At 35.3% G+C, this 15,616-nt stretch overlaps 1 protein-coding gene across 6 annotated transcripts in view; it reads left to right on the top strand.

Annotated features, from left to right (window-relative positions):
• The window catches only part of astn1 (astrotactin 1), a 286,126-nt gene that overhangs the window by 96,792 nt on the left and 173,718 nt on the right, over positions 1 to 15,616 (top strand). For 2 of the 6 annotated variants that reach the window (XM_083541649.1, XM_083541646.1), the window contains 3 exons: positions 4,469 to 4,576; positions 7,800 to 7,946; positions 11,248 to 11,415. In XM_083541649.1, the coding sequence (XP_083397775.1) occupies positions 4,469 to 4,576; positions 7,800 to 7,946; positions 11,248 to 11,415 (423 nt within the window). Of the gene's footprint in view, positions 1 to 4,468; positions 4,619 to 7,799; positions 7,947 to 11,247; positions 11,416 to 15,616 lie in introns of all 6 variants that reach the window. The other 4 variants (XM_083541645.1, XM_083541647.1, XM_083541648.1 and 1 more) reach the window with 2 other exon arrangements.

Raw genomic sequence — 15,616 nt, 5'->3', positions numbered from 1 at the left:
CTTTCCCTTTGCTTATAATATTTTATTTATTATTTAAATGTATTTAAAAAGTGCACAAATGTAATTTTTTTAAACACCTATTCCTAAATATACAGCATTACTGCTTCTTTGTAGCTAAACTAAAATCATATGTCTGTGACCTCTACATATTTCTCAAAGTCTTATAAGCCTTCTGTATGTATGTTTGTCCAAAGCAAATGAGCAAAGGCTGTGAGTCTTCCCCTATAATGCCTGATGAGGTTGGAGAATACAGTTGTGTGAAAAACAATGTGCACTCTCATGTATCATGATATAGTAAAATCATCTGGTCTTTAACAAATCTTAGATTCATGTAAATATAACCCCAGATGAACAACAACACTTGACATATTACATTGTCATTATTTATTTTTACAAAAAAAAAAAAAACAGCCAAATGGAGAAGCCATGTGTTAACAACTAAGTACACCATTACTGCTTTTATATGAATTAACAGGCTAAGTTGCAGCCAGGTGCTGATAATGAAATGCCCTCAATTATTTGATTATCAGCAAGTGTGACCACTTTGATAAAAGCCCACGTTTTGGTGGTATGGTGCATTCAGGCGTGCTAACACAATGCCAAGGAGGAAAGACATCAGCAATGATCCTATAGAAGCATTTGCTGCTGCCCATCAATTTGGGAAGGGTTATAAGGCCATTTCCAAAGAATTTAAAGTCCATCATTCTACATTGAGAAAAATTATACACAAGTGGAAAACATTCATGATAGTTAATAGCCAATCTTTCCAAGAGTGAACATCCCAGCAAATTCAAACCAGGGTCAGTATATGCAATGCTCAGAAAAATTGCAAAAAAACAAGAATTATGACTCAAACTTTACAGGCCTCAGTAAGCATGTTAAATGTTAAAGTTAATGACAGTTCTATTAGAAACAGACTAAACAAGTAAGGTTTGTTTGGAAGGGTTGCTAAAAAAAAAGCCTCTAAATTCTGAGTTGCATCCGAACAAACCACAAGACTTTACAAGTCAGACGAGACCAACATGGAGACGTTTGGCTCTAATGCACAGCACCACATTTGGCAAAAACGAAACACACCTTATAAGCACAAACATCTTATACCAACTGTCAAGCACAATGGTGGACCACGTCTGGTGGAGTTTATGGTTGACCGCAAGGTCTCCAGGTCCTGTGTCTGCAAAACAAGCCCAAAATATATAGTTTAAAAATTAAAGTAAATTAAGTAGTTTGTCTTTAGAGGAATTAACTTTCTCCTAGATGCTCGAACAGAGAAAATTCTTGAAGCATATCTTTCTTGTCTCCAGAAAAGGGACCAGATGAGTAGTAATTAAACATCAGGAAGGCTACAGTAACTCAGATAACAACACTTTACAATAACAATGAGCAGAAAAGCAGAAAAACAATCTGGTACCATTTATTTTAGCCAAGAACAGAAAGTACAGACTCATTAAAACGTATTGGTGCTTTGTGCAGGCAACTTGAGATCTTTCACTTTGGATTTGGTCAAATGTTTTCCTGTTACTGTACAGGCTTTTTGCACAGGAGGGGTGTCCTGCTGGAACAGGGCCCGATTGTTCTGCATGCTTACAATTTCACAGGCTTCTGTCTTCTTCTGTAATCCCACATAACTTGTTTTTTTACTTCGTTATTTTCTCCAATTAGAAATTTCTTATAGCATTGAATTCTCTGACACAGAGATATGGTAGATATTAGAATGCACCATAATCTGTCATTTCCCGACTACAGATTCTAATCTACAATTCCTACAGATTTAGACTTCATCAGGTGCACCCAATCCTACACAATTTTCAATAGATGGGAAATTAAGATTAGATCATCACTTCTAATCTTAAGCAGTTTAAATTAGTTGACCATCCATGCACCTAGAGATTGACCTCATTGAAATCTGATACAGACCAGTTAACAAGGCACATTTGCTTTTAGCCACGTGCAGGCCGCGCATTCTGAAGCATATTTGTTCTATCCGTCTTCTTATACAATACATAAATCTCAGGCCCTGATTTATGAAGCTTCCAATAACGAGCATCAATTTGAGTGTGTAAGCGGATAAACCCTGTGCACACTTAGATGTGCTGCACTTGGTTTACAAAAGAATAATTGCAAGAATGTCATTACATGGGAAGTAGGGAGAGGAAACGATATGTAAATTAGACGTTTGCGAGCTGTAATTGTTTTCTGTAACCGCTGTGTGTGTAGATTTAGAACAAACTTTTGTAAGAATGAAAAACAAATATTAAAGTGGATTAAATGCAAAGAGATTTGCCAGATAACTGTTTAAAATAAACACAATAAGTGACTAAAGTAGTGAAGACTAGAACTTTGATTTTGTCATACATTAAAATGGCATATGTTTTCAGATACCTGCCCATAAACTGTACATGGGCTTGTTTAATATTATTGATTTACTCCCCAACCCCAACTTCCTTTTTTTCATTGTGACAGTTTATAAAAATATTTATTGCATTCATGAGGATTTGATCATCCATTTACTGTTGTTATGACTTCCACACTTTTCAAAAGGATTTCCAGTAGATATTAGAGCTACAAGCTTCTATTCAGTTATTAGTGAGGTCAGGCATTGATGCTGGGTGAGGAGGTCTGGGGCATGGTCACCATCCGGTTTATCCCAAAGGTTTTTACTGGGGTTGAGGTCAGGGCACTGTGCAGGTCACACGATTTCTTCCAGGCCAATCTTAGCAAACCATGTCTTTATGGAGTTCTTTTTATGCAAAGGAGCACTGCAATGCTGGTGAAAGTAAGGCTAAAGACAAATACAAAGACAATCCAGATTATTGTGTGTTCATTTTATTTTATTTTATTTTATTTTATTTTATTTTATTTATTTTTTAGAGATATTATAATATCTTTACATGAAAACTTTTTTATTACACTTGAGGCAGAGGAAAACTACTTTTTCGTACTTAATCTTTAGATTTTTCATCTTAAAATTCCGACTTTTTTTTTTTCATTCCTATTTATTATTTAAAGTTGATTTAATTAATAAAATAAATACATTTTAAACACATTAGTGCATAATGCACCAATAAGAAAATATTAATGTTTTTTTACAATGTATATAAATATTTATTAATTTGATTATGAATATTCATTCATTCATTCATTCATTTTCTCCCGCTTATCCGTAATCCGGGTCGCAGGGGCAGCAGTCTAAGCAGGCCCCCGCCTTCGACTGCTGCCCAATCCTCACAGCACCGTCCCTTACGGTCCCTCCTGCAGGTGGTGAGCCCACGGGAAGGATTATGAATATATTTTTAATAATATTGACTTTCTGAATTTAATGTTATTTAGTATTTTGCGATTTTAGAAGTAATGATGAGAAACATGTAAATTACAGTATGTTCATGATTCTCATCATTACTTCTAAATGAGTATCACGAAATACTGAATAACTTTAAATTCGGAAATTCTATATTATAAAAAAAAAAATATATATATATATATATATATATATATATATATATATATATATATATATATATATATATATATATATATATATATATATATAAAATTAAATGGCAGAATTTAATAAAAATAATAATATTAATAATAATAATAATAATAACAACAATAACAACAATAATAATATTAACAGGTCATTATTTACACCGTTTATCAACAAAAAAAGAAAAGGGTTTTTAAGGGTAAGTGGAAGTGTGTTTGTTAATGCAGGGAAACTGGGCAGGGCAGTGCTTTTTGCAGTCCCAGAGTTAGGAAACATAATTTCCATCATGGTGTGATATTTCTGAATCTGTAAAGTTGATATAGTGAAGTTAGACCATTGAACACTTGCAATAAATGAAGTGCTCAGTGTCACAAAAACGGATCCTAAAGTCTGGTCCGCAGCACAAACACACAGCTCAACCACGTGGTGAATGAATGCATCAGCATCTTGTTTTCTGTGCATTTACCTCAGATACAGTGGGATAAATAAACAAGGGTGATGCTGCTACCCGCTCAACCAACTTTGCTCTTCTGTTTATTTGCACAAAGGAGGCATTATATGGTTTTTGCAGAAGTTGGGTGGCATTCTAGCTCTTCCCATTTAATAATAATCAAGACAAACTGACTGGCAAATAAGCAAAGCGGAGTCAGATCGTGTTTAGTCTAGAATTTGTTGCTGTAGAGTACATCTGGCTGGGAGATATATTTTCCTCTTGTTTTTGTGTCAATTATTTATTCATAGCAGGCAAGGTTTCTTGGATATCCTGTTTTCTGAGAAATGTTTTCATCGATTTTGAATTTTGCACATGGACATCACGAATACTGAGCATTTGATCTCTTTCATTTTTGCACTTTTATTCAGAACGCAAACTTCCTCAGTGAATTGCCGAGCTGTAATCAGGCAATGCCTTCAAATGAAATTAAGGTCTTTGCAAGTTCAAAGGTTTTCATTGATGATGGGTTTTGTGTGTGAATTCTGCAGCGGGTTCAGCTTTCCTGAACCCGGATGGGGATTCTGGGCCTGAGACAGATGGCGAGCCACAGCTCACCTTCTACACCGACCCCAACCGCAGCCGCCGCCGCAGCCGAGGTATGAGAAACGGTAACGCCAACCCAGCGTGGGGCTCCGGGGGTAAGGACAACATCCACACTGTTCGTCGCATGATTCGACGCCTGCCTGCGTGTGTAATATGTGTGTCGGGGACTTTGTTCAGCGACTGAGCAAAGCGGTAGTTGTAACGTACCTCAGAGTGCAACTACATCATTAACTGTTGTCATTAACAACCAGGCATGTGCCTTGATAGATGGATTGTGTGCATTTGTGATTTTGTGAGATTCTCCATTTGGAATGTTGTTCTTCATGGATAAAGAAAAAATACTTTCAATGTACAGCATATATGTGTTTTTCATCTCCTGTCCTTCTGTCCCACTTTTTGCTTTATGAGCACATGGTATGCACGATAATATCAGAACTATACCGGCATTTACACATAATTGTAAAAATAAATAAATAAATAAATAAATAAATAAATAAATAAATAAATAAATAAATAAATAAATAAATTTAAATAGAACTTTTGAGCAGTAATTCAAATTGATTGATCTATTGATTTCCAGATGTGGAAAACATTTAGCCAACATATTTGTACCCATTTACATGGTATTCTCTCAAGTTTTTAAAGTGAGCAAAGCAATATAATATATGGCATTTGTAACACTTGCTCAACAAAGTGAACTCAATTAATTACCACCAGCATTTAGACATTTGTTATGAGTCCTACAGTATGTATATGCTTGATTTAACAACACAGTGGATTGACAAAAATGATATTAATAAAGTAAAAATGCTACAACAGTGCATAGACAAAAAAACAGAATGATAACTAAATTATACTTCCTTCTACTCAAATTCTGTGAAGAAATGTAAAGTAGCTTTTCAGTGAATAAAAATAAAAGAAAAAAATTAAGACCCGGAGGAAGGTGACGTGCCCCCCACCTCCCACACCCCCCACCTCCCACACCCCCCACTTGTCTTTGAGTACTCAATTTGCAAAGGCGAATTATACAAGGGAATAAATTAAACCGCACTGCGTACTTGTCTGTGCGCAAGAGGCGAGGCGAGAGGACGCTGCCGTAGGAGAGCACACCGTTAGACTCAGAATCTGTAAAACTAGCAAGCTGTAGAATCCTGGTAGGCAGTGAAAGGAATTTGCTGAAAGCAGGTCTGTCCTCGTATTGATTGTTTTTATTGCAGCTTATTCAATGTTTTGTTTTGCGAGCAAATTATAATTTTTTTTAAACAGTTCATAGCAAAGGGTGTGCACACACTGCAGTTGTAGGTTTTTCAATCAAGGTCAGTTTTCTCTTGCAGTGTCAACAGCCACTCACTGCAACACACACACAAGTGACTAGAAATTCCTAACGCATACACCCATACACAGCTGCAACAACTCGCTCATTGCATGCTAGTTTCACCTGTAGCAACTACTCCCATTCGCACGTTGACATTCTACGGTGCTACACACTGGTTTTAATCACACACATATACTGTTCTGTATTAAAAAAAATCTTAAAACGCTTCAGTAAGATGCCTTTATTAGATAATACATAAAGTAACTGTAATGCTAATCCAGAAAGATCCCAATCTTTAAATTACATTAGTTGGTATGTGTCCATATGAGCATACTGTATATGCATCCCTGTGCACATTGCGCTTTACCCAGAACCCTCCGCTCTGTGTTTGAGTGGTTGTTAATGTCTGAACTGAGCCGCTTGCGTATAAACTTCAAGGTTTAGTTCATTTCAGAAGTTGGTAATTAGATGTTGACTCAAGCAAAGGACAACATGATTGGCTGTTGCCTGCCTTCACCGTGGCATCGGCAGGCAACAGCCAATCATGTTGTCCTTTGCTTGAGTCAACATCTAATTACCAACTTCTGAAATGTTGGGTATAAAAAAACCCTAGCAGTAACAGCAGTGTCGCCTCTAATTGAATTTGACCTGATAACACACATGGCAGTTTGTTTAGAATTTGTTCACAGTTTGCCGTGCTCTGCTCGAACCAAAAATTTGCTTCCTGTGATGAGTTGATTTTGATAGACGTGTTTGCATGTTCTATGTATATACTCATGAGGTGACGAGGTATGCGGTGTCACGAGTGATGCGATATTGAGTAAACTAGAATTTTTATGCTCAGTTTTCTTTTTCAAGGCACTCAAAAAAAAATAAAAAATAAAAGTTTTATATATATATATATATATATATATATATATATATATATATATATATATATATATATATATATATATATATATATATATATATATTTATAAATATATAATAATCAATATATACATAATCAATATATACAATGTTATAAAATATAAATTATCAATCCCTAGAAATATATTTTAATGCAGAACTCATTTTTTTATTATTTTCCTATGAAGTTAGATATTAGGTATAACAGAGTGGAGTTTGTATTTTATTAAGTGCAGGAAAATGATTTGTATTTAAGGGGATTTAAGCAGCACCATTTCTCTGGAGTTTATTGTGTTTATGAAAGTGTATTGTACTTTACGACTAGCGTGTAGACTGTGACTATGCTGCAGCTCTGATAAACAAAGAGGGAGAGAGGAGAGAGAGAGTCAGGCTAAAGCCTTTTTAAATCTCACTAAGGCTGTCTGCGTGATTACTCTGCTGGAACCACGGATCAAATCAGCCAGCTGTGCATCACTCTGCCCATAGCTGTGCTTTTATTTATGTGGGGCTTTAGTTTTTTTTCCATCTTCTCCTCTTGTTGTGCGAATTTTTTTTCATGCGCCATTGGTTTGTGAATACTTTAGCACCTCCCCATTGATTTGATTGCAATGCACCAATACAGAATGTCTGCATATGAAAGCAAACGCAGGTTATGAAAAAAACAAATTCGTAGCCTTCATTTTGTTTTTTTGAGTTTGCCTTCCTTCCCCTGTACACAGTATCCTAAATATATATATATATATATATATATATATATATATATATATATATATATATATATATATATATATATATATATATATATATATATATAAAGTGTTATCTTTTAACCTTTTTTTGTTCGTGGCTAAGCCATAGTTCGCAGTGCCGCTCCACTGCCTCTTTTCATGCACTGGAGGGCTCAGATGTAGAGTTGTTTGTAACTACCCAGAGGTGCACTACAAAACTAAACTTCCCTGCTTTCAGAGCTTCAATCCCTTCTCTTTATTTTCCTTGTGCTATTCTCATGTTCTCTTTCTCTCGCCTCCTCTGTTTCTGTTTTCTTCTTTTAGGCTCCCCTCGCAGTCCCATCAATAAGACCACTCTAACTCTGATCAGTGTGACGAGTTGTGTGATCGGCCTAGTGTACTCCTCTCACCTGTCATGCGGCCTGAATGTACGTGTGGTGCTTCACGTACCTGAGCACCTCATTGCTGACGGTAACCACATCACTTCTTCTGCCTCATCGAACGGATTTGTTATCATAGTAAAACTGTGGTACATTATTTCTGACCTTTCATTACTTTACACAATGTTTTGGTTATTGTCTCATATTTTAAACTAAAAGTATTTGCCTTTAAATTGCACGTAAGTATCCAAAGTACTATGATAAATTATGGCTATAATGTTCCTATTATCATTTTTGGAGAAAAAACTTCCACCGATCGTGATTTTTAAACGCACCACGATGCCAAAAGATAAACTCCTGAGAGAAATAGTTGTGAAAGAAAGGAGGAAGTCAGTGAACAATGACTTTCTTGGTAGGCTACTGTTTAGATACAAGCCGTTGTAAAGCGTTGAGTCTGGGTGAAGGGAGAGCTCACTAACTCCAGTTGCAACAAAAATCATAAACACAGACAGGTTTCCAAAACTCGTGCTTTTTTATTATTCTTGGCAACAGTGTTACGGTTTAGTCAAAGAAACTTAGAAATGAGCATCAGAAAATAATAAGGACATATTCCTCGGTCTTGCACACATGCAGTAATACCGGAAAAAATGCGGCGGCAGGCTGTTCCCAAAATGCCACTCTGCTCTTAAAGGAGCCACAACATATTTCACCCGTTACACCATGTAACAGACACTCTCTTTCATTAAAGCCTGTGTAAACTTCATTAGTTTCAGTGTAGACACCTGTGACTTAAAGACAGGTGCGGCTTATTTATGTTCAAAATAAAAATCTTTGTAAAATTCAGTGGGTGCAGCTTATATATGGGTGCGCTTTATAGTCTGGAAATTACGGTACTTAAAAAAAAAAAATGCACAAATAAAGCCATGGGTGTTCACGCTCTGAAATAATGTGTGTAATCAGTCAAAAATTGGACGCTGGCCGTCACCCATGAGGTGACGTCATGACCAGGAGTATAAAGCCCATATTTGTAAGGACAGCGGCAGCTTCTGTAAGGGAGAAGCAAGCGCTGTAGGGACGGCGGAGGTGTGGCATAGAGACGCAGCGTCTCGTTCCCTCAGGTAACTAGGGTTATTTTCTTAAATAACCATGATGGAAGGTGTATCTTGTGTTTGTGGTAAGGATTACTACTGTATTGTTTAGAAGGGTCGAATTATTGACCTCTATTAAGCAACACATTCTATAGATTGATCAAATCAGCATAAAGAAATTGAGTTTTATTAAAAACTAGAAGAATCTGGGTGAAATTTGAACTTTGCTGAAGCATTCTTTCTTTGATCCTGAAGTAATTTTCATGAATTTCCCATCACTGAGTTTTGCAGAATGAAAAATAAAGGAATGAAGAAAAAAACAGCGAGGGGCGAGGAAAAGATTTATATGGAATCCCATTTCCACCACATTAAAGAAAAAGATTGCTTAATTCCGATTTTATTTCTCGCAATTCCGACTGGATTTTAGCCAATCGAGCAGCGTCACGCGCTCTGTGGTGCCACAATCTTTACACATTGAAAATAAAATGGGCTACATATGCTATCGCATGGTCTCAAACTAAGCCTCCGAACCCTGAAGAGAACTTTGTCTAACAATCAGCTCTGGAGGAGATGGAACAAGACAGATGAAGCAAAGAGTTTTAAAGAGTAATCTAAAATGTATTTTTATTAATGATTTTTTATTTATATACTGTATCTGTATTTTGATGTTATATGGCAATTATATGCAATGGGTTTAGTTTTCTCAGATTTTCTAGATTTTAGTTTTCTCTTGTACGAAAATTTCCGCAATAACATGAAATAAAATTTTAAATAACTTTTTCTTAAAAGAAAACAAATTTCATTTTTCTCTTGTATATTTAGTATCGCTCTTTAATAAAGAAAAAGTACTTTTTATCCGATTACTTGATAAATCATAGGAAAAATAGTTTTAAATATTTGATTACTAAAATGATCCATAGAAACACTCCTAATATAATTTGACTTGGCACTCAATCCATAATGTCCAAGCATCAAATAGGTCAAGTCACGTAGTGAACACACAGAGTTTCGGGCAACAATAAACCTTTCTAGCTCTTTCCCCCAACGACCCTTTGTGTGTTCTTTGGATCTTCATCGTGCTTGTGCGCTGGATGTGTTTGTTAATGAATTTTAATGCGACACCTGCAGTTTAAAAGCAGAAGCCAGTTTGTTTCTTTCTGTTTTCTTTTCGCTGCCCCTCACTTTTCTTGCTGTTTATCTCCTCGCTATTTCAAATCGGACAGCTGCACATTCAGAGAGAGTCATGCACGACTTTGTAAAAAGGCAGAAGAATCTGCTGTCATTTGAATATATGAACATGTACGTTAAGTGTAGGTCGAGAACTGGGGTAGATTCTGGAAGAGGAGAATATATGATTTACCCTTTAAGACAATAAATTCAGGTCATTTTTATAGGGCTGTAAATGTCTTTGGTACATTGTTTGATAATGCTTAGGGTCAAGTAAAAGACAAAAAAAATGTGATTTCAAGGAAGAGTAATACAGTGATTTAGTCTTGGTTGAGAATTATAATGTGGCAGCAGAGCTATTGCTGTTGGCTTCAACTGCCTCAAAAATGTACTGCAGCCATGGAAGTGGATTTTCAGTTTTTGGAAAGTTACAGAGTTTTGAATCTTTGAAAAAATGTATGATAAATTCCTAATTTCCCTGTCTTTTTCTAAAAACGCTGAATTTTTTTGTCATTTAATTGGCAAAAATTCTTAATTCCTTTTTAACATACTGTAACGAGGGAATTGATCATTGACAGAATGGTGGACAATCTTATTATATATTTTTTTTATTTATTATTATAAATGAAACAGTTCTTATTCATCTTATTTATTCCACTGTATAGACTCAGATTACAGATTATTGAAAATGCATATAAAGAGGATGTAATTTATTGCAATGTTGCATAATGCAGTTTTAGGAAATTCGCAACAGGATACAGAGTACTGCAAATATTTGCATTGTAGATCTGTTTATTAAACAGAAATGCACCACTGGGTTGTTAAAATGTACATAATCATAGCCAAACACGAGTATTGTATGTTTGTACGTACTTTGAATATTAGATTAAAAGATTTTCTATCTGAATTTCCACATTCCACAGTGTACAAAAAATAACCGAATGCAGTTTCCAAAAAAACTCTTAAGTTATAAAGCTTGATGCATGTAATACAACCGAGTTAATTCCACAGGTATGTTGTTTTGAGTGTGAGCCATGTACTTCTGGTTCTCCTTATGTGTTATCAGCTAAAAACGATTTCAGTGTGCAGTAGCATATATTAGCATATAGTAGCATATTTGTGTGGTTCTGTATGCAGGGTCCAGGTTTGTCCTGCTACAGGGTAGTCAGCTGGATGCCTCCGACTGGCTCAACCCTGCTCAGGTGCTGCTTTACTATCAACAAAATGCCAGCGGACCGTGGCTTAGTGAACTGTGTGGTCGTCGCCTCGTCGACCCCTGTGAACACCAGTGTGATCCTGACTCAGGTACGTATACAAACACACACACACACACACACACACACACACACACACACACACACACACACACACACTCACACACAACACAAAGCATCAATTTTGATGAACATATGATATAGTTTTTTTAACTATATTTACTATAGTTATCTAGTTTACAAAGTGTGTCAAATAATAAAATGTATTGTTCTAAGTTATAAGTATAATAATGTTATTGTCCAAGAAACTTAAAATATCAATGCAATGCAACACCATTCAAACATTTTCCAATTTTACAAGTTGACAACCATGCTTAAAATAACCAATATAAAATATAAAACATTGTTTTGACAATTTTTGTTGAAAGACATACACAGACATTTTGTGCAGTTGTAAATATTTAAACATCTAGAATATGCAATTAGTTATTATAATTAGTTAGTATAATATTTAAATTATATATGCATCAGTTAAATATACAAATTGAAAACAAGCATTAGAATGTAGTAAAGCTGCAGTAGATCACGTTTGAAAACACATAAATTAACTGTTGTAGTAGACAAATGCGGTAAAAAGAGAATGGAATAAAGAAACACAAGTTAACAGGCCTGATTTAAAAAAAAAGAGGAAAAAAGGAAAAAAAATACAACAGTAACAAAAAAAGTAATCATCTAGATTTAGTTTGTTCGCACCCTTTTAATTGAATCCATCACTATGTTGCGAGTGAGCTGATTGCGCAACCTGATGCACGCGTCACGCCGGAACAGATCCAGTGCAACTGTCCCAAAGTTACAAACAAACTGTTTACACAATAGCACTTCATTAAACTATACAATTTCACATGATGAGGATTATACAGTTTCTGCTTACCGTGCTGATGTTTCACCTTCATCCGTGACACCAGTGTGTTTTCTTGTCATGTGCTCGTGCATCCTAAATTACTGTACTCTTTACAAAATTTGCAGGTTTTACAGTCTTACACCATTTTAATATAAAATGTTGCCATTTCCTTCTGCTAAATATAAAATGCTCATATGCCTTGGGTGACTTGGGACGCACACTTTTTCCTGCTGCCATTTTATAAGCAGCTGTGTTATCTTACCCTCACTCCAACCCGTAACTTGAGCAACCCAACTAATCGATAACAGCATTCGTTGTCAACAAATTTCATTATTGATTATTAACAATTTTATTGTAGTTGTTGCAGCCCTAGTTCATTGTATTTTTTTATTCGCTAACCCCATTGCAGCTAAATACCAGAGAAATGTGTTCATTATAGGATTTTATTGTATGCTATATATATTCTTTTAGTAGTCATATTTATTTTAATTCATAATATTCTTAATAGTTAAAACCGCTGACAAACTTTCAATGACATCCTAAAATTATTTTTAGACACAACTCCAATAAACCTGAGGTGAATTCCATCAGAACTCTTGTACCTTTGAAGAGAAGTGAAACGGTTTCTCTTGTGTTTGCATCTCTAATTCATAGCAGCTACGCTCTCCAGCGAACTTTGAACGGTGAATTCGCCAAGCCTAAATGAATCAAAAGTTAGACCAGTGGGAACTCAGCCTTGGTTTTCTAGTAAATGAAATCTAACAGATGAGGCCTTGGCACAGCTTCGCTTCAGTAATTGCATTGTGCTTTCTGTATGCCACATTCTTAATGAAAGCCTTGGTAAGAGACGGGCCACAGGATCAGAAGGTGGATATATGTAATGGAGGAGGTGGAAGCTGTACGACAGCCTCAATCAAACCAGTGGGAGAAGATACTGATGAAAACGTGGATGGGAAGCGACAGTAGCTGAGGTTCCTAAGCGCATTAGAGAGAGAGAGAGAGAGAGAGAGAGAGAGAGAGAGAGAGAGAGAGAGAGAGAGAGATGCAGACATTTATTGAACAGGGACACTGCACGTTGTGCACGCCGCTACCTGATCTGTGCAGTACACTTTCATTAATTCGATTGATTAATGGAGTACTTTGAGGTCAGCAAGAGAAAGGGAATTATCGTGGATTTAGGACCTAAAACTTTAAATCATTAACAGGTAATAGAACACAACCAGCCTTTTCCACACAAATCCAATAGCTGTGATAGCTTTCTGGCAAGCGCAAGTTTAAATACTGCACAGAAGTCAGTGTTATTGTATTGATAGTTACTGCCTTAAAATTCACACTTAATCTGCTCGAAAAAAGCATTGTGTTTTTTTTTTTTATGTTCAAAATCAATATTTCATTCACCTTTGTATGGTGTGCAGTGTTATGTCTGAAAAATTATTCATCAATTCATTGCAAGCAACTGCCACCAACACCCAGAGTCAGAGTTAAAAATCTAGAAAGCTTTAAATGGAAGAGGCCCTATTACATAACCCATGCCATGTTTCTAGACAAATGAAGGGAAAGGCTCTTCAAAAGAAAACAGTCTAGTTTTTTTTTTTTTCACATTTTCATTTCACTTGATTTCTTTTTTTGTCTCAGAATCTCAGAGGAGAGAATTTCTGTGCTTTATTAGAAAACATATTATAAAATAGGGACTGAGTAAACATAATTATGAATTTTATAATGACTTCTGAGGCAAATTTAAAATAAATAGTCAAGCAAAACATTATGATTATCCATGAGGGAGCAATACAGTGGTGTAGTGTTTTTTTTTCGGTACAGTTTTCACCGTGTTTCACTTCCTTTTCTGTTGTGAACACAATTGTGAATATAATTGTGACTTAATGAAGCTAGAGACGTATGTCCTCTGTTAACAACATGTCAAAAAAACTAATTCAACGCTTTCTTCATGAGCCTCTAAAACTAGAAAATGAAACTATATGCGAGTTATTATTTTTAAGACCATTTTATTTTTTTATTATCCTTTTTTATCACATGTAAGCACTTCACAGATCTATAAAGGATGTGTGGCGGCTTAAGCCGAAGCTGTGAGAACAGGATAAGGTTATATCTCACTCAGCAGTCAGGATGTCTCCTTGTGTAGGCTGGATTTCTTTATGTGTTTGTGGATTTCAGCTTTACATATTTATAGAATCTATTTACATTGTTTTTTGTGGCTTCTTTTTTTAAAAACTCTGTTAAGAGCTTTTCTCTATGGTCATTTTTAGCATTTTCAGACCAACAGTTTAGAGTTCAGCCAGGCGCATCTGCAATGATCATCTAGCCTTTAACGCTTAATCACAGAAGCACTGACGCAAATTCACACCAAATATGCCTAATATGAGTTTTGAGGTTGTTTTAAATATTATGAATACAGGGCTGGACCTGACACAGCACATAGCACACATAGTAGTTCAAAAGCAGTGGGCATTTTAGATCTGGATGATATTTAGAAATGTAGTATTTAAGGGTCACAAGTTCACACAGTCTCTAATTACTGCAGTTTCTGAAATTGGTAGCTCAGGTGTTTTTTTTTTTCTTGGTTTTTTTTTCCAACCTTTTGCACTTCAATTAGTAAAAAATGTGTCAATTAAGAAAGTCTCATCATGAACCTGGAAATGTATTAAAACACCCTGAGAAATATTTTTATTAAATTTAGTGTGTAAAATAAGTCAGACCCACCAATATCTATTAATTAGGGGTAGCATTTATGATTCTGCTTGATTATTATGATTTTTGCTTTTTTTTCTGCTTTTTCAGTTAAAGCAGCGATAAAACTGAACACAGATACATTTTTTAAATAACCAATTCACTGAAAGGTAAAGGACATGAAGCATGAAAGATGCATTAACATAGTCTCTTTAAATGGTGCAAATCTGGAAAAAAAAACAGTACCTGGCAGAGTAAATAGCATGCTTAAAATGGACACCAGCAGAACAAATTCTAAAGCATGTAACTCAACAGTTTTGATGAAACCAACATGATTGGTTGGTCCGCTTGCTACTAAAAAGTGTCTGAATATGAATATATGAATGGTAGAAATTAGTAGGAGGGAAAAATGTGTGTGTGTGTGTGTGTGTGTGTGTGTGTGTGTGTGTGTGTGTGTGTGTATATATATATATATATATATATATATATATATATATATATATATATATATATATATATATATATATATATATTATAAATCACGAATCTGAAAATGCAAAATACTGTAGTCTAAAATAGCTTTTTATCCTGTAGCATTACAAGGGCCACAAATCTGTTCCAGAGTTATAATACACAAAGCAAGAAATATTCAGAAATGGTTTACAAGATTGCAGTGGAAGAACTCAAGCGACCTGCACAGACTCAT

The sequence above is a fragment of the Silurus aristotelis genome (assembly GCF_946808225.1).
Source record: "Silurus aristotelis genome assembly, chromosome: 5".
NCBI classification, from domain to species: domain Eukaryota; kingdom Metazoa; phylum Chordata; class Actinopteri; order Siluriformes; family Siluridae; genus Silurus; species Silurus aristotelis.
Note: the sequence above shows the minus strand (reverse complement) of the source record. Positions and strands in the feature narration are given on the sequence as shown.